The sequence below is a fragment of the Epinephelus fuscoguttatus genome, linkage group LG6 (genome assembly GCF_011397635.1).
Source record: "Epinephelus fuscoguttatus linkage group LG6, E.fuscoguttatus.final_Chr_v1".
Lineage (NCBI taxonomy): Eukaryota > Metazoa > Chordata > Actinopteri > Perciformes > Serranidae > Epinephelus > Epinephelus fuscoguttatus.
In genome coordinates, this window is record NC_064757.1 from 40,012,521 (window position 1) to 40,032,246 (window position 19,726).

Sequence of the window (19,726 nt, forward strand, 5' to 3'; positions counted from 1 at the left end):
CACATCAACTGATGTGCACACATTTTAAAATCCAGTTCTGGCGTATTTTTCTCCTCTTGTCACTTCATGTGCTCGCAGGCATGTGTAAAAAGACGTCATTGTCTTGAAATGACAGTGGCCTGCCTCATTATTGGATTTGACAGAAAGCAAGGACATTTTAAGCCTTATTCACAGGACTACCATCACATATGGCCTTCATGTAACCAGAGAATTGCTATGTTATCATTTTCAGAAGACCAATGTCTTCAGCAAAATGTGGATATATATATAGTGGATTTTTAAAGCCAGAAGTGACCATATTTGGACAAATAGGACTTCAGTCAAACACCAATTCAAACCTTAATTTGAACATGGTAGGAAAAAAATGCTGACATCAGTAGGAGTTGGGCTTACACTTTAACTCACAAGTCACAGTCACCCAATTTAACCCTTTCCTCCTCCCTTTCTTTGTCAAGTTTCCCTTAAAGTGGCCAGAGCTCTTTGTCCGAGCATCTGCATATCAAAACAGATGTACCTGAGGGCATATCACACTTTACATTCTTTACGTGATGGAGGACGCTCCAGTCAACCATGAACGTAACAACACATATAGGAACCAACCCATTCGCACGCACACAAAGACAGAAACACTTATGTCTACAACCAAGGACAAAAGTACAGGATGACATGCACTTACACACTGTACTCAAGAAACTCATATCAGCACTAGTACAATTACATCTGAGTAGCCATTACTTCGAATGAAAAAATTCACTCTGCTCTGTCGAAACAGACTCGTCACTCAGTAGGACATGCATGGCTATTTCTGGCCACTAAGTGGACTCAGCAACTTCTTTGGGGTCACAGAGAGTTACAGGGGCTTTTTTCAGGAAAAGAGAGCAGCGTTCAGCAAAGACAGACATAAGCCCTAATCAGCCCTGACACGAAGTCCATCAAAACTTACTGAGAGGTTTGAGGATGCTGTTGCTGGCCTCATCGTTGTTTTCTGTGTCGGACTTGTCAGAGATGTTCTCCATCAACCTCTCCTTTCTGTCCTTGTGGCCAGCTCTCCGGCGGTGACGCCTCCGACGCCGATAGCTCTTGGGTACGTGCACGCCGATGTAGATGGTGTGGTGACCTGCAGACAGCAGAACAGGAGATGAACTCTCTAACACTAAACATCCTGACAAATTCAGACTGCTACAATGCAAGTGATGCACCTGAACAGCTGACTTCCTGAGAAATGATGACATGCAATCACAACCCCTATCAGTGAGTGCAAAATTAGATGCATCAACATTTAGAAAATCATGACGTGAGCACTGATTAAAAGAGTAAAATACAACATCACCCTGACCCAATCTTGACCACTTCTCAATTCAGTTACACAGGGAACATTCTCACATTCTCAAGACAGCGTAGCAGAGCAGGGTTATAGAGGTTGCAGTACACTGTCAAAACAAATATTTGGTCAGAAAAAGAAGTAGGATGTAGCATTGAAGACGCCATAACTGCTCGCGTGTCTACATCCCTGCTACATATGTTGGCAAAACACCAACAGGACGTGCAGTTTCACATGTAGTTTAGTGCTTTTGAGTCATTAATACAAAGCAGACCGGACTGTTTGCTGATAATGTGCCACTCAGATAGACAAGGATGCCAACATGCTTACATCTGTTTATGGTCATTTTGCTAAGGTAAGGTATCTGGTTCTGGGCATTTATTCTTAGACTTAATTTATTACTAGTGTAGGTAGGGAATTTAATCCACGCATGCACAGGTAATACATTGTGTTAGTCGGTTTATACAAAGCTTTGAACCCCACCGCAAACATGCTTTTTGTTTCAATAATACCAAAGACCTGGAGCTCCACTGGAACTCGCTGACTTAGTGATATACTTGGCAAATCAATTGTTACTTGAGACACACTGCTCATAATGATGGACAGAGAAGACATGGATTGTGCAGCAGGAGTGGTTTGACAAACCTCTATTGCCAATGATAGTTTTTCTACCACTTCAACTGCTGACCAATGATTCTAAGTGCCATGTCGTAGGCAAATGTACTTCGTTTAATTTCTTGAAGACATTTCACCTCTCATCCAAGAGGCTTCTTCAGTGCAAACTGGCGGGTGGGGAGTCGCAGGCTTTGAACCAGTCAGTTAGAACTGAGGAAGCCTCTTGGATGAGAGGTGAAACGTCTTCAAAAAACTCAAGCGAGTCGACATAGCACTTAGGAGTACCATGACCTGGATGACTGAGAATCTTTACCAACATGCTGAGCAATGCAATCCATCATTAATCATTGATTTCAACTTGACCAAAGCGGCTGTTTTCAACCAAAGGGGAATTGAATTGTGTTGCGCGACACTGAGAAGTTTTTCTATTATTTTCTTTGCCCACATTGATAAATGGGTTGGACAGAATATTAGAAACACCTCTCAATATGATGCAATTTGATTTAAAGGTCAGTTCACACCAAAATCAAAATATTTTTCCACCTAACTGTAGTGCTATTTATCAGTCTACCATGCAGAAGAAAGTGTGCATCTACTGCTAGCTCACCTAGCACCACTGAGCAAGCTAACGTTACAGCTCAGCCGAGGGGGACGCCATTAATGTTTACACAAGTCTCTCATCCATGAGTAGATGCCTGCTTCCTTCGGCATGGTGATACGGTTGGTGGGTATAGTTTGGTAGAAAGAAAATAGATTATCTTGAGAAACCAGGTCATTGATTTCTTTTTCAAATGTATTTATTTGGCAGTTCCATTACATCAGAGAGAAGGCCGAGCTCACTACGGCCGTTATCTCCAACCCTCAGCAACTCACACCAAAACACGCAAGACTGATAAATGGCACTATAGATAAGAGAAAGACATGTATTTTTGGGTGAACTGTGCCTTTAACAAATATCTACAGTCTTTACCAGTGCAAATTTGGCCCCAACTTCCCACACCATCAGAAAGTACTAATCTCAGAGCTGGGACTTCTTTGGCATCAGGAAGCATCGCTGAGGTACTTAATTTAGACCCTGGACGGGTCCTCCTGTCAAAACACTGGTAAGGCTCAGGAGTTCCAAAAACAGTTCCTAGATCCCTAGGTGGTAAAAACAGACTACTGGACAGCATTCGTTCTTGTAAGGTGTAACTAAGAGACTACTAAGAGTACAGACTATAAGTGAGTATTTGATTTTTATTAGAAGGATGATTTTGGGTGGAGTATTGCTTCAATGCTAGTTTTCTATACATACAGTACTGAATGTGCTCATGGCCACTGTGGTCAGTACTTTGTGAGCTGACTGTTTGTTCTTCAGTGCCAGGGTTTAGTTTAAGTCATGTTATACTGCATTTCAAGTAAATAATATTTTTTCATCTTGTGCCCAACACCTGTGTACTTCTCTTTTAACTGTCCATTGAAACCCACAACCCTGACCACGTTTCTATTACCACAAGTTTTTCCTTCCTACTCAGAGGAAGGCTATAAAAAGCAACCTTTCAGGTTAAACATCAAAAGTCCTCCTAAAACAAAAGGCTCTATGGGATCAGTGTCAAACGTCGCCTTTTGGAGCATGTCGGGTAACGCTGAGCCAAGCACTGCACATGACCCAACCAGGAAGTGGCTGAACCCCTCAACAAAACAAACAATGATCTCTCTTGAAGCACAACAGCGTTCATTATGCACTGGTACCACAATGCCTTGTGTTTTTTTTTTAGGGGTTCATCTAAATTCACTGACACCGACAGTTCGGCATACCAAGCTAGTGCTGAGCATTAGAGACGAGGGAGATGAGGTTTGAACTACCTTACCTAAAACATGAAGGGCTACTGTAAATCAGAGAGAATATTTTACTTTAATGCTTCTCTGTTTATGGTCATTTTTTTTGTAGTTTTCAGGAGTTTTTAGTGAGACTGACCCAATACACAGATATAAGCCAGTTGTTAAAAACTGGATATCAGACATCAGCCTGTAGTTTGCTTGTATCATTGCTGTTGATGTGATCAAACTTTCTCCCAAAACACAAAATTTGCTTAGATACATATAAACAACTAATGGCGGTAATTTTATAACTTCTTCAGTCCGTCTGCCTGTCAGAAAGTCAGACAGAGACGGAGGAACTCTCCAGAAGAAAACAGACAAACAGTTGGAGACAGACCCGCATCACCCACACCACAGCTGCTGCCCACTAGGCTTTTGTTTCAACAAAGACAGTACCGGTCCCATGTTTATGGGATAACATAAAAACATTAGATCAATCATCAGCTGCTGAAACCCTGATGGCATTGGCGGCAAAGAAGAAAAAAAAAATGGACAGAATTCAACTACTCTAGGAAACAAGAGTAGACTGCAAAAAGTTCAGCCCAGAAGACAACAGATGAAACAATAAAAACAAATGGCATGGCACTTGTGTAACATGCAGACTGTGTTTAATCTTTCATACCAGATGTTCAAATGGTTGCATCGGTTTGAGGTTTTGCGAACTGATACTGACAGTTTTGTGCTAAAACTGTAGATTTTGCACGGCATTCTGTGCCTGTTTTTAGCATACCTAATTTTGTCCATTTTTATGGCACATTACAATTTCAAACTAAAGGTTGCTGATAGTGTTTTTTTTAAAAGGTTGATGTAATAATGAGAAGGAAAAGGGGACAGCTGAGTAATCGCCGTTATCGCTTCCAAACTGATTAATCAGTCAACCTCTAATTCAAAAGAATGTCAGGGTCACAGTGGAGAAAAACTCTAAATCTTTATGCAATCATGGGACACTAAGTCAACACTTACACATACAGATATTTTTGAAAACTTTTCAAAACTCCGCAACTTTGTGGACATGTAAAATTCTGGTTTGGGAAACAATGATGTAATCTCCGCAATTCACACATGTCCATTGTTGCTTTGTGTGATGAGCAGGGGCCAGAAATAATAACAAAAACGGCAGACTACAAGTGTGTTTACGTTCTGTTCGCACCGCATGGTCCCATGACTACTCTACACTTGTAACTTTGACTGAGCTCCTTCACCCTTATATTGAAGGGAAATCAACTGTGATGAGAGCTCAAGTAAGTGTTTTGAAAAAAGGTAACGTTAGCCTGTGCATTTTGCTATAGAGCTGGGCGATAATACAATAATGACAATTATCTCAATATAATCATTCTCAATAATAATATAACAAATGTTCAATAAATCTTCTATATATATAAAACACCCACAGGCTCATCGAGGGGGATGGTAATGCACCTTAAACACTAGTTGCCGCATCACCCGCCATTAGCCAGAAGAAGAAGATAAAGATGAAGATGTAGTAGTAGTAGTAGAAGACAAAGAAGAAGACAGCCCAGACACTAAGCTAAATAGCATGGTAATGATATGACATTATAACAATACTCAACAGGCTCATAAATTTATTTTTAGTATGACTGTTTTGACCATGGATAACAGCGCTGAGCTACCTCACAATTATTTCATCACGTAACGTTAGTCAGAGTTACTGTACAGTCGACTCATCTAATGCTAATAGCAAGTTATCAGGTTAACGTGACTAACAAACCAGCTATTATTACCTCCGCCAAGGAGGTTATGTTTTCGCCGCCGTTGGTCTGTTTGTCTGCAAAATAACTCAAAACTAGAATGAAATGACAAAATGTGATTAAAGGCAACGTGAATAAAACCATAATCCTCGTCTGTGAATGTGATTTCTGTCACATAAATGATCCCATGCTACTTCACGACATCATCAAAGTCCATCTTTTACTGATGTTCTGATAGACAAATGGCAGAAATTACATTCTGTGGGTTTAAAGCTCGCACAGAAAGTACTGCCCACAGTTGAGATTTTTCTTTTGTCCATTTCTTTTCTATATATATTGTCAGCGAAAACACTTACAAAATGTTTTACAATGTCTGTATAAAGAGTTTGACATATTGCTGACCAGACTTCTGTCTATTCATTAATTACAATTATTAATTAATTATGACATAAATATGATTAGAATTGTTTTGAATCCACCTAAGATGTGTGAAATGTTCTGCTGTTTGGCAAATGTTTACATGTTCTGACAATAAAGAATAGTTTAAACTACAATAAATCGTATGGGTTCTTCAATTGTCATTTAGGAACAAAACTCAGCCTTAAAAGAAATAATGATTTAACATTTACCCTATAATATACATACATATATACATATACATATATAATATACATACCCATAATTATCAATATCGACTGATACGAAAATGTTTATCATGATAACATTTTTAGCCACATCGCCCAGCCCTACTTTACTACCTTTGTGACAAGGGGAGACTGTGGAATTCAGCTGACGCTTGCAAGCTTTTGGAGTCGTCTTTGCATTCTAGCAAGGAGATATTTTGTAAAATTAAGGTCATGTAGACAGATTTTTTAATTTAACAGAGGGTAAAAATTTGTCTTTAACAGTAAACATGTAAACAGAGCCTAAAACGCACAAAAACACACCAGAAATGATTAAACAAATGGCTAAAGACATGCTCGGCAGCTCGTTAAAGCAGAATGACCAACCTCCCCTATTCATTACATACTATTCAATCAATCAATCAATCAATCAATCAATCAATCAATCAATTCTTTACTTGTCATTGTCATAATAACACAGTTATGAATAACAATGAGATATCATTATGAGCAACTTAATACTGACATAGAAGTATGATACTGACATAGAAGTATACACTACACTACAATTTCGAAGGCCTTGTACACCAACGGAGATGTTTTCACTTGTTTAAGCAGATTACATCAATGCTCAGGCTAAAGTTGGCCAAAGCTATGTATTGCACCACCATTCACAATTCTAAGAATTACAAACTCATGGAGTAAAAACAGCTTTACATAAATGCCCAGAATTATTTGTGTAAACTTTATCCTTTATAGTGCTTCATTTATAACATTAGAGTCGACCAAAGAGGCAATCAGACTTGCCATACTGCAAGACCCAGAAGCAGATGGCTGGACAGTGACAATAAAAGAGAACAGAGACACAGCCACACAAAAAGAAATAAAGACGACCATGCTGATAGATGAGCAATAAAGCAAAGCGTGAAGACGTTTGCATAAGCTGAACGACAACGAGAAAGGAGGTGAAAGAATGAGAGGAGAGTGATGGAGAAGGAATAAAAAATAGTTGAGTCAAGGAGCTGGAAAGGAAGATTTGCACACTGCCAGAGCAGCTTTGTGTAACGACTTCCTCTTCTTTTTTTTGTGTGGAAGAAGAACTTCTTTTGGAGCTGCCTGTAAGCGCACACTGAATGAAATAAAATCCTTGTGTTTGCGGGGAGGTTTGTTTAGCTCACTAGATTTCTGAGGAGAGGCAACGCCACCGCCAGTTTCCCCAGTAACCCCGCCGCTGGGATCTGCCCCGACCAGTGGGGAGGGATGGCAACACGCCACACAGCACTGACAGCATGCTAATACAAAACAGCTTTAAAAATACTCTGTTGGATAAGGGGGAAGAGATGTTAATAGCTTTTTGTCAGAATAAATTATCACCCTTCCTCCCTAGTTCTGACTCAGCTGTAACAGGCAATACCTTGAAACCCTGAATTATGTCACAGTAATACACACATTTAACCTACTTACGCCACATGTAAGTGTTCACGTGCATACGTAACTGAATCGTCTATCTTGAGCTTTAACACCGTCCGTGACGCAGAGTTCAGATACCAAATATTTTGCTTGGGTGAGACGACAGATTTATCAGTGTCAGATAAAGATAACTGAAACCATTGGACTAAAGTTCCTCGTCTAGGCTTTTATCTTGTACAATGTGAGAAATGTCAAGCTACCTCATCTCCTTCTGTTCTTTTTATCAGTCTTTGAGTCAGGCTGTCTGCTCTGGGCTAGCAGCGGGGAGGAGACTGAGCTCAGTGGAGACTCCAAAATAGAGATTTAGCCAGCAGACCTGGACACATGCAGACACAGCTGAGACGCTGGTTACGCACAGGAAGTTACAGAGATCGAAGCTGGGTTCAAGCTGAGGTGACACCTGACAAAATGTTGACCCCCCGCATGAGGGTCATTGCTGTGCAATTCAAAAGTTGACTCTGTTATGTGTACTTTCACCATGTATACAACTAAGTTAAGGATTATATCAGTTATTTTGCATGTTTTAGCCCATTTATTACAAATCAAATACAGTTTACATAAAAGCCTTACCTTGCACAGCAGCTGGATTTTTGTGATATCACGAGATCATGCAAGAATTGTGGGATTATGAGATCACAAAAAAATCCATTTTGTCAGGCTTCAAGTAATTAACTTGTGTCTGCACCACCAGTGGTTCTGACCAATCAGCATACTGAGAGGAGCTAAAGGCAGGCACAGACATGGTTTAGATGTGTGTAACGACTAGGCCACCAGGAACACCACTAAAGCCTTGCTTTAATTTTTTTTTCCAGTGGTCACTCGTGGTATTGCAGCCAAAATATCCTCTTTGGCCCAAAAAGCATTTTTCCCATAGACTACCATTAATAAAAGAAACATCTGTAAAACAGCTGACAGGACACCTAAAACTGCAAACAAGGTCAATTATGACTCTATTAGTCCCGCCTACTTGAGCTCACAGGTAGGACCTGTGGGAGAAACACCACTGCTCACATTCAGTGGGCCACATACACTGCAAGTGGCATATGCACCAGGCAAGCTAGCAGATTCTCAGATGGTTCTTTGTTAAAAACAACCTGGTTCATCAGCTTAACAAAAGTTAACAAACCATGACATTGTTTGACCAGAAATGAATAAGTAAATAAAATAGAATCTCTAAACTAGCAGGCTTTGAAAGCTTGCTTAAACAGTGTAACCTATCACATTAACTCTGCATTAATCTTTTTCTAAGTTGCATTACTGCTGCATGGTATTACAGTCTGATTGGAAAAGCGGGCCGCTTAAACAAAATAATGGAATTTATTGCAAACATTGCATTTGTGTACACAGTTTTCAATCCTCAAATTCAGTTTTCCCAGTTTAGTCGTTGAAGGAACTTAAATATGGGTTTTGGAACCATTTGAAGTACTTCTGCCTAAAAAAAAAATCACAACAAACCATGAGGCTCTTGGATGGTTCAACTGGCTCTGTGCCAGGCCCTTTAATCTGCTGGAGTAGAACCAAGAAACCCATGATGTTGGCTGCGGGTTAATGTCATCACCATGTAAACCTAACCTTGCTCCCAGGCAACAAGAGGCAATATGAGCAGTGAGGAGAGTTTTGAAAAAAGTAAATGGGCTTCTGAATTAATTTGCAATTAGCTAGCTCTACAGCAACTCTGTCTGAAATGAGAGAAATGCAGCACATTTTAGAGTTTGAAAGAAAAACGCTAAAATTACTTGTTAAGAAAAGATGGTCCTCTAGACCAACAGGATAAAAATATTATAAATACTAAAGCAACTACAAAAAAAGACTACTCTAAGGGCCTTCTGTGACTACAGTATTAATAAAAGTGAGAAACTCTGACATGCTTGTCTGCAAGGTTCACTCAATTTTGAAATCTGCCTTACAAATAAAATGTATAAATCATTTGTCAAATACAATTTTCCAGTTAACTGTGATAGAAACTATGATAAGAAATTGAAATGTTTGCAGTTCAACTACTGTACATTCCCTGATGGCATTAACCCAATCATAAACATGCCAACAGAACATAATTCTAATATTACTGTATTAGATTTACTCCTTAAAAAAAATCAAAAATTTAACTATGTTTGTTTCCTTTCTCTTTGTTGTCTTGTAGGTCTTTGAGAGGATTAGTGAGGTAAACACAGGGTGACGTGCTGCGTGTTCTACATCTCTCTCATGCCAGCATGGTAAACAGGTGAGGCATTACCTGAGTTGAGGTGTACGTGCAAGAAGTGCGTGAAATTTGGCACTTGCCCAAAGGTTAAATTATGTGCTTCCTGCCTCTCTCAATGAGTGCCCTTACTTTGGAAAAATCAATTCAGAGGAACAAAGTTGTTTTAGAAAAAAAAAATCTCTTATTTGAAAAAAATCTAACATGTAAATGTTTCTGGGTTGTTTTTTTAAATTCAGTGACATCTAAGGAACTTCAGGAACTTTCCTGAGGTTTTAGGAACTGGAAAAATATTTCATGAAGAAGTTCAACCTTGGAGAAATATCTATAATGCACCATATTTGATGTTTCCTGCCATTTGTGTTTCCATTACTTTGCAATCTACATAAAGTCAAATAAGACTGTTTTGGTAACATGCAAAGAAATAACAGAATACAGTGTCATAACCCTGGCTCGAGAGGTTATGGCAAAGAAGGGAACAGGCAAACTTACCCTCTACCTCCTCCTCGTCACAGATGTGCTTGAGTAAGGACGCCCCCCGGTCCAGCACCGCCTCATCCTCCATCCTGTAGTAGTAAAAGAGGAAGAAAGACTGCTCACACTTCTCCTCCAAAGACAACGTGGAGCCATAGCGCTTCGGCTCGTTCACCTGTAGTAGGTTCGGACTGGGGCTCAGTCTGGTGCTGCTGGTAGCGCTCATCTCCACCCATTAAAGACTCATTGACAGAGACGCTATGTGGCTACCTCAGAGCTCTGAGATAGCGCCTTAAAATCTGCTTTTCAGTGAGTAAACTACCCTCAGGTGTGAGAATGTGTGTCGTCCTTGAGCGGGGCCAAGTGCGTAGTCAATAGGTACGATGTAATGGACTTAATCTGGCGGAGGCGGGTGAGGGAGAGGGCAGGAAGTCTCTGCTAATTGAGTGTGATAGCCAGAGTGACTGGTGCTGATCATGCGCGATAAAATCCAGACTGACTGAGACTTGAACCCACCGAGATCTGGGTCTGTCTCTGTCGACACTTCACATGTTAGACACTCAATCAAGGTGTTGTGTTTGATTACTGGGGGGGAAAAAACATTTGAAATAGTATCAGTTAGTGTTGTCTAATCAGTCACACGCCTACACACACTACAAAGCCTCTCCATCTGGTCGGTAAAGCCTGCCAGCCCCCCTCTCCACCACCCTCCACCTAAGAAACAAGTGGGGCATCACATGTCTGTCTACTCATCCGCCCTTACAGGATTACGCCGGCTTTACTTAAGTGACAACACACACTGAAGCCCGTTACAGGTCGGCGTGTCGGAGCCTCCACTGCGCTTCAAGACAACTCAACACACGTTCATTCTCGCCTCAAACAAACCGTACTGTTTCCCAACAAACAAAAAAATGTTTCATTCAGGCTGGCTCTGAATAGAAGTTTTGTTTGTTTTTGTGGTGGGGGCGATAGAGTATGTATTCTCAGTCACTCAGTGGCTACCATAATAACAGAAAAAGGAAACCACTGCAGTCTTTCACCAAAACAGCTCATTTACATATTTACATATTTAACTTTGTCAGGATGAACATTGTTAGCAGTGCTGTCCACTGCCAATCAACACTCCTTCACCAAAACACACAAATACACGTGCCATGTTGCAAGTAATACCGGAAATACTTAAGCCCTGGGTTTATCCTAATGGGATCACAGATAAATTGGTTTGTTTTCTGAAACAATCACATTCTTATTGTTTTGTCACAGATAAGTTAAAGGGTTAATGATTATCTTTAAATAAAAATAAATAAATAAATTCTACAGTAATTTTGAGTCAGATTTGGCCACAGAAATTTAGATCTTGTTTGATAATATCATTAATTATTATTATTTATATTAGTAGAAGTAGTTGTAGTAGAAGATTAATATTGTGAGACTTGTTTGCCCATTCACATACCAATATTCCTTTATTGATTTATGAGGCTATAATTTAATATTACAGTGCAGTGTCTGGTAATCCCTTGAATTGAGGAGATGTACATTTGATGTGATAATGTCATTAATACCGTCAGCATTATAAGAAGCTCTTTAACAAGATGGTGGACGAATATTTGGTGGTGGGTCCTTGTGTGAGCAGCTCATTTAGACTATTGTTTTGTTTTGTGTTTGATGTATTCTTCATTTGTATTTTCCACATTTTGTTTTGTAAATGCAATGATCAGAAAATGGTTGGGGAAAAAAAGATGGTGTCTTAAAAGCCAATGGTGGATGGGCCAATAAGCATGACACCAAAATTTAAAACAAATTAATGAACAAACAAATGATGTTCTCCAACTCAACTTAGTCCATTCTAGGTCAAAGTGGACTGCACAGCATGGGCTAAGTAAAACGGCAAGGGGAAACCCTGGACACAGAGGTCTCAGAGGTCAAAAGGTCAGCTGCACAACAGTATTCCTCCAGGTGGTCAGGATTCAATGTGCTGCTCATGAGAAGACATTCTCTGCTCACTGCATCGTGCCCCATAATCTTCATGTCACATATACTAATAGATTCAATTCATCAGTCTTGTTTTGAAACGTTGCAAAGACAGAATAGGAGGTTAAGTACATTTTTTGTAAGTGCATACAAAAAATAACACTGGAACACTTCCTGTGTTAGGTTGTAGGAGCTTATTAACTCACAAGCTACAATTATTCTAGAAATAAAGCCCCCTTTATATCATTTTCAGAACACACTGACACTACCAGTATGTTTCTGTGCTTTATCAGTGTGACTGACAGTAATTTTCTCCTTAACTAACATTACTTACTTTAAAGTCTTTCATAAAAACGTTTTTAAAACTGATATCAAAATGCCACCTTTAGCTTCTGGAGAAAGTGTTGGTTCCTACTAAAACATGCATTTTTCTAAAGCTGGATCAATTTAATAATATTACCTAAAACTCAGATACAGTACCTGTAACATAAATAATTTCTCCTCAGGGATCAATAAAGTATTTCTGATTCTGATTCTGATTCAGTAGGCTGATTGATCACTCAGAAGCATCTCAACAAGAAACCAGCTTATCAAGCTTTAACAATAATGTGTACCTCTGTCTGCTCTGGGTCAATCTGTAAAGAGTTTTAAAACAACACCATGATCCGGCCACTATTAAAAAGGGGAGCTGTTTTATTCCTGGACTTCACCAGCTTTCCTACTAACACTGGCCTTCCTACTTCCTCCATTGCCACCTATGGAACAATCATGGAAATAACAGGCCAAGCTCCATACTGCATGAGCCTGCCGCCTACACACATTTGCACCCAAGTTAGATTTCTACACTGAACTTACAATGTTGTCAGAGGAGTAGAGGATTAGAACACATTATGTTTTAGTGAACTTAATTAGCAATAAAAAAAGGCTAATGCTTTGGATATGATGTGAGACTAAAATCATTAATCCACTTTCATGGCTGCATATTGACAGAGTGTGATGTTATGTGCACTCAAGGTGTAATTCTGTGATTTTGAAAATAAAATTGTACTTATTTTTTATTAACCTTGACTCTTTTGCCCTGTTGTCTGTTTTCCCAGAATGCTTTTCAACCCTTAATCAAAACACTGCACAGCAGACAATTTATAACATATCTTTTCCAACTCGCTTCTATCAACAGATTGCCATGTTTCCTTTGACAGAGTAGTACCTTTTACAGAACTCCTCATTTTTCCAAGAATTAATTTTAGTTTGAGGCACAACAACAAAATAAAGTTGGCAGAGTTCTTTGTGGTTCTGTAATGCTACCAACATGATTAACTTTGGCTTTAAAGATTATATCAGTATCAACAAAGAGAATATCACTTGGAGACAAAAACTCTTTGCATAATTTTAAATTGCATATGAAATACAAGCTACCATGAGTGAATGAATGATTATTCAACCACATTTTAATACAACAGCAGCAGTTTAAGCAGTAGCACTACAAACTAATGATGGTGTAAAATCTTTGGATGCTTGTGTACACTGTAGACTGCTGTCATTGGTTTGTACTTTGCAGAAAAAGGATTAATTCAGAAATATATTATGCTACACAACACAAAGTAAAACACAAAGGTGTTCATTTAAATCTTTCATTCTTCACTAAAATCAAAAGGCCTCTGATGTGGACTAACTTTTATTTTCTATTTTTCTTACAACTTCTTCATTACCTTAATGTACTTCCATCTATAATCAGGCAAATGTGTGTTTTGCGTTAAGTGACACTGACTACAATATTGGCTATAAAATATTACATGTTTAGGATTTGATGCCAAAGTTCAGGACTAACTTGTGGGGTTATAAGTCCTTATAGTGTCAATTCCAGGGTTGGAATTGGTAGTATTTACTTGGGATTTGTTGTGATTTAGAGACATTTTTGGTCTCAGCTGTGCCTTTTATGTTTTAGATCACTGAAACAGTTTCCACTATCAAGATCCCGTAAAGCTGGACGGGAAATATCTCAACCTTATTACAAGCTGTGCAAGCAATCAAAACTTGTCAAGCTGTTACTTTGCACTCTTGATTGTATATTAGCTACTATCTGTCTTTCACTTGACAGATAACGTATCATTCTCCCTGTCCTTGTAGGGCCTACAGTAATCTGCATGTAGCCTACATTCACTATCTGTTTAGAGAGGTGAGTGTGTTCTCTGTACCCAAGCTGATGCAAGTGTCGACAGGGTGTCCAAACCATGGAAACATCAAACAGCCTTAAGGCATCCAGATTGTGTTATTATGGTGTACAGTATTTATTGCAGTCATTGCATGAGATATGAGTAAATGTGTCCCTGTCATGTAGCTGGTGACCTGTTCTCCAGTCTTACTGGAGTTTGTAAGAAAAGTCAAAGTTTTGAAAAGTCAAATCCCTCATGCGATGAAGGCAAAATGTCATCAGATATCAGATTCCCCTGAACCTCAAAAGAGTTTCTCTACACAATAAATGAATACCTACAGTTTTAGTTAACTGATAGCTACACAGGATTTTCAACTGACAGCAGTTTTTTTATTTTACTGCAAACAAGTTTTAAATTCAAAGCTTTATTTCTTGGTACTTTCTGTACTTTCTGCATCATTAGTTCCCACTGCTTACTCTATGATTAAGGGGGGAAACAAAAAGCAGGGCTGAACTGGGATTTAACATCCTGGAATTGTGCCTCCAATATCATAACAACACATAGATTTTTGAAAAAAAAATACTCAATAATTTTCTATGGCTGTTTTCACTGATTTTAACTGAATTATAATGTTTGCTTTTTTCCCTTTTTGCATCACTTTACTTGAGGACATCAGCATTATTAGGGGAACAATAGATTTTCAGAATTTATAACAGGATCTTGTATCTCAAAATAAGAAAAATAAGTTGAGACTACACAGGATCCAAATAATTGAATGATTCAAACTCTTGTTGGTGAATTTCTTTATGCATCAGCATAGGCAAATTTCTGGTGATAGCTTTCTGACAGCAACCAGACTAACACAAAGTCACAATGTGTCACCTGTGCCACTGACCGCAATCAACTTAAAAAAATCTATTAACCAGTTTGGTAGTAGTCCACTTTAAAGGATGCATAGATAAACCAACAATGTCCGTTTTCCTGTCAGTCTTATAACCATAAGCTGTGATTTCAAAGGTGGGTGTCTTTTGTTTACACTCTATCTGAGGTATGCCTCCAAGGCTGGAATCCTTGCAAAGCAATTACACAGCAGTTCATGTCTAGACGCTTAAACTTTAACATGTTCAAACTTTAAATGACCTTTCAGGGAACTGTCAACACCCAGCTCTGTCGTATGCATATACAGAAGACGTTCCTTGGGTAAGTGGTACATTTAAATAAGAAATGATTTACTTTTAAGTTAACTTGAAATACAGCAAAGTCAGCTAGAGCCAACATACTGAAGTCAGTATCTGAGACCATTTCACCTTCTTGGCAATCAGAGCCTGTTGTAACATGTCAGCCTCATTACCAAACCACTTGTTCCTCAAGTGAACCTGACCTCTAAGCATTCATTCCTCCTTATTTAAAGTACCAGTATCTGTTTGCGGGCTCTTCTACACATCTTATTCAATTTATGTAAAGTCAAGTATCTGTGCGTGGAGTGAAAAGCACTCCTTTAAAGCTCGTTGAAGTCACTTACTTCTTGCCGCTGCTCATCTCTTCAGGTTGCGTGTGATAAATCTCCTTACTGAATGTGCTGAGCAGAGCGGATCACCAGAGCGGCTGCTGATGCTTGACCTGACAAAGTAACAAATAGAGAAGAGGTCATTTTTCTGCTTTCTGTGAATTCAATGCACATTAACAAGATCTTTTGCAACCCAAATGCTTTACTGAAAATTACGTGTTTTGGGCTACAATAACACCATGAAAAATATCTTAAGGATATTATACTACACAGGTCTAACAGTAAGACTTAATATGGGTCTGGTGTTGGTCCAACATAACTGATTTTATTCAAAAACACAATACAGCAAAATATGATCACAGCAGTGCCACAGGTACACTTAAAAAAGGAGAAATACAACCAACATCATGCTGACACTTTCTTTGTGCACCTTGAAGGAACTGTAGTAATCCTGTGATAAATTTCAGTACACTTTACAGAGCAACAGCAGACTTTATAACATGATGCAGTTGCTTTGGTTCCTACTAATGAACAGCAAAGGAAGTTCAGCCTTATAAATCATGCTAACTAGCCAAACGAAGCGCTTAACAAAAACAAAACACCCTCCCACTGCGCATTTACGCACAAGCCCCCCTTTAATCGTGTGATAAATTGTTCCAGTTAACTTTAGACAACGGAGACACCATAACTCGAAATACATTAAAAAGTGACATAAAGCACGATAAAGCCGTTCAATCCCTGAAGGCACCGGTGACACGCTGCAGGCATATTAGGGTGATTTATGCTTGAGACGCCTCTTCACACATGCACTGGCCTGAGGAAATTCACTTGTCAACAACTTCGAGGTGAAACAAGAGTGACTGACTTACCGCTGTAGTTCTGATCTTTGGCTCTATGTGTTTGGCTCCTGTTGTCACCCTTGCGGTGGCATGAAGGTAAAGATGTCTACTTCCACAGCTCGGGTAAGTTTGTATGTGGCATTGTGCGGCGACTGCGCTGAGCATGCTGCCGCCTCTATCTGCTGGACCATCCTTCTGTCAACGCCACTCCTCCGGTGGGAGGTCAAACTGCCCCACGGCTGCACCACCATCACTCTATCAGATAAACCCCCACCATCGCACAGTTGGACCAAGTCATTGCACAGTTATGCCAGGCAGGGTCAGTGCCTAAACACACAGTTAACATGAAGTCAGCCATCTGTGGAAGTTATTGAAAACATAAACAATACTAAAATATTTGTAGTTTTGTAAAATGAAAATCAATCACACAAAAATAACAGGTTGATAAAAAAAATAATACAAGAACATACATACAACAATAAGGCGTCTTAAATTCTTAAAAAACAACTAATACCTGATAAATGTTTCTTTAAATATCACTGATTTGAATAAATTCTTGTTTATCTATTATGTTGGTACTTGCACCTGTAAAAACTTACCTTTATATATTTTGGCCATAAAGCTATCTGTCACATAGATAATTTGATGTTTTTTAATTCAAATTGTTCAGATAAATCCCTTTAATATTCCTAAACTCGCAGAGTTCCTCAAAAACCCTCTACAATGAGTTGCAGGATTACTACAGTGTCTTTTTATGAGACACTTGATGGGACTGTTTATTTATTTTAGCTGTGCATTACGTATTTTGGATCTACAGCGCCATCTGTTGGATGCAACAAGGCACGATTAGCTGTCATTACCTGCATACCTTAAATTAAACATCCAATAGTGATCATTTATATGTATAAACTTAACAGGTGCAACAGTAATCAGATGAAAATATGATGATTACTCAGTCTGTGTCCAAAACAAAGCTGTGTCATTACTCAAGAAAGACTGAGAAATTACTTTATGTATCAGTTTTGCTTTCACTAAACCCAGCATCAGATCATTAATACCTCAAAGATCATCAGTATTCAAAGACTACAACTCAATGATCTATTGAGATTATTTCACACCAAAAATATTTAAGTGCTTAGAAGCAAAGCTATGAGACTTGTCCATGCTCCTCCCTATTGTTTTCTTTACAGGATTACACATGGTTTGGGGATTTCTTCAGTTCAAGCCTCAAATTATCCCCAAGCTTTCTGACTTTCTATTAGTAGGATTTGGGAGGTTTTTATACAAAGCTTCTGTGGCTCCATTCATTTATTACAACTAAAAATAGAAAAAAATGTGGGCAACTTTTGACTGGACAAATAAATTAAATGCACCCCTGGCCCTTTCTATTTGTTATTAAGTTTTTATCCCTCCCAAATGTTGGAAAATGAACTCATACCGAAGCTACAAACTTACGTTCAAGAACTGAGAAAACTGGCCATGTCTTTAGCTCCACCATGAGCCTTTGAGATTAGTTATCCATAACGGGTTAAAAATGGTGCCAAGACCACTAACTAACTTATGTATTTTAGGTAAACTAACCTATTGCAAAACAGGAACATCCACAAGAAGACAGCTATCATGTTTTCAACATATGTATTATTAGACATTATGAAAAGAAAGAGGGTTGCCATTTAAAGTTAGATGTTTACTTTTCTTGGAAAGTGAAAAAAAAGACATTAGCCGGCTGAACTTCTCTTTCACTTGCCAGTTTAAGCATGACTCAGCATCAGTTAGCTAGCATACCATAGCTAACATAGGTCAATGTTTTGCTTAGCTTAACACAGCTGTTAAAAAACACTGTACCTGTTATGCTCCACAAGTTTAGGGGCAATCCTTTTAATAAAGTAGCTAATGTTATTAAGAAGATAGCATTAGCCCTGTTTATACGTTGTTAATGATGCCGCGCACACAAATATAACATTATCTGCTAAAGTTATGTTAGCAATGTTAATGTTATAACTTAGCTAACTAACCTAAGCTAGCTGGCTAGTGTAAAGTATGCTAGGACATCCTTCGGCACAAAAATAATTCTAGCATCTATCTCTATATCATTGACCAACTGTTGTGAAATATAATAACGTAAGCTAATGTTGGTTATGTTTTCACTGATAATATTTATCAGAATATATTGTCGGAAAGCCGCACTTTTGTAGCATCTGTGCTGCGCTTCTTGTCAAACAACTTTAACGGTCCGCGCATGCGTACTTCAATATAGGTGTGGCAGTGCTGCATTAAATTTAAATGGCTGTACCCGTTCGCGCATGCGTACCTCAGTAAAGGTGTGGCGGACTATTACGCATGTCTCTTCCGTGTCTCAGCTCTCAGACAGCTGTCTGTCATCCGGCGGCAGCACCTTCATGGAAGCAGGCAACAATGAAATAACACCCTGATCAATAAGTAAAATGTAAGGTGACATCTTTACACTGTGTTACTGGCAAAAGAACTGAAAGCTGACAGACAGGCAGCCCTGATGGCTAAAATGCTTGCTACGCAGGCTACAAATCCAGGAGATACAGAGCGATAGTAGTATCCCATTGGTTATTTTTCTGCCACCCAGTGGTAAAATGTATTAGCCTACATTTACTTAGTTCTGTGAAAAATTGTAATGCTTAAGTACTTGCACTTGTTTTTAACTTAAATATGTTCTTCTCATGCCACCTTTTACTTCTTTTCCGCTCCATTTTTGAGGTAAATACTGTAGGCCCAGAGTGAAATCAGGTAACTTTTTGGTAGATTACAAAGGAAAACACCCAAGATTCTGAAAACTACCTTGAGTTTTACCTTTACAACTTGTTATGGATCTCTGTTGTATTTCTATAAAGAAAATGTTACCCTACTTTAGAAACTTTGGACCTGAAAACATGTAAGAACCCCTACATCACTCCAGTGACATGTTCAGGTAAAATGGAACAGCTGGAAAGGTAAAATGGGACAGTCACATTTGT

At 38.9% G+C, this 19,726-nt stretch overlaps 1 protein-coding gene across 4 annotated transcripts in view; it reads right to left on the bottom strand.

Moving 5' to 3' along the window:
* slc4a4a (solute carrier family 4 member 4a) overlaps positions 1-16,973 on the bottom strand; it is a 78,563-nt gene extending 61,590 nt beyond the window's left edge. Inside the window, exons 1-4 of one of the 4 annotated variants that reach the window (XR_007449499.1) lie at positions 16,770-16,971; positions 15,916-16,013; positions 10,288-10,361; positions 944-1,117 (exon numbers count right to left, since the gene is read on the bottom strand). Coding sequence is in view for 3 of the 4 variants with exons in the window: in XM_049578480.1 (XP_049434437.1) it covers positions 944-1,117; positions 10,288-10,361; positions 15,916-15,932 (265 nt within the window). In the remaining variant the exon portion in view is untranslated. Of the gene's footprint in view, positions 1-943; positions 1,118-10,287; positions 10,362-15,915; positions 16,014-16,769 lie in introns of all 4 variants that reach the window. The other 3 variants (XM_049578480.1, XM_049578477.1, XM_049578479.1) reach the window with 3 other exon arrangements.
* Between the last annotated feature and the right edge of the window lie 2,753 nt (positions 16,974-19,726).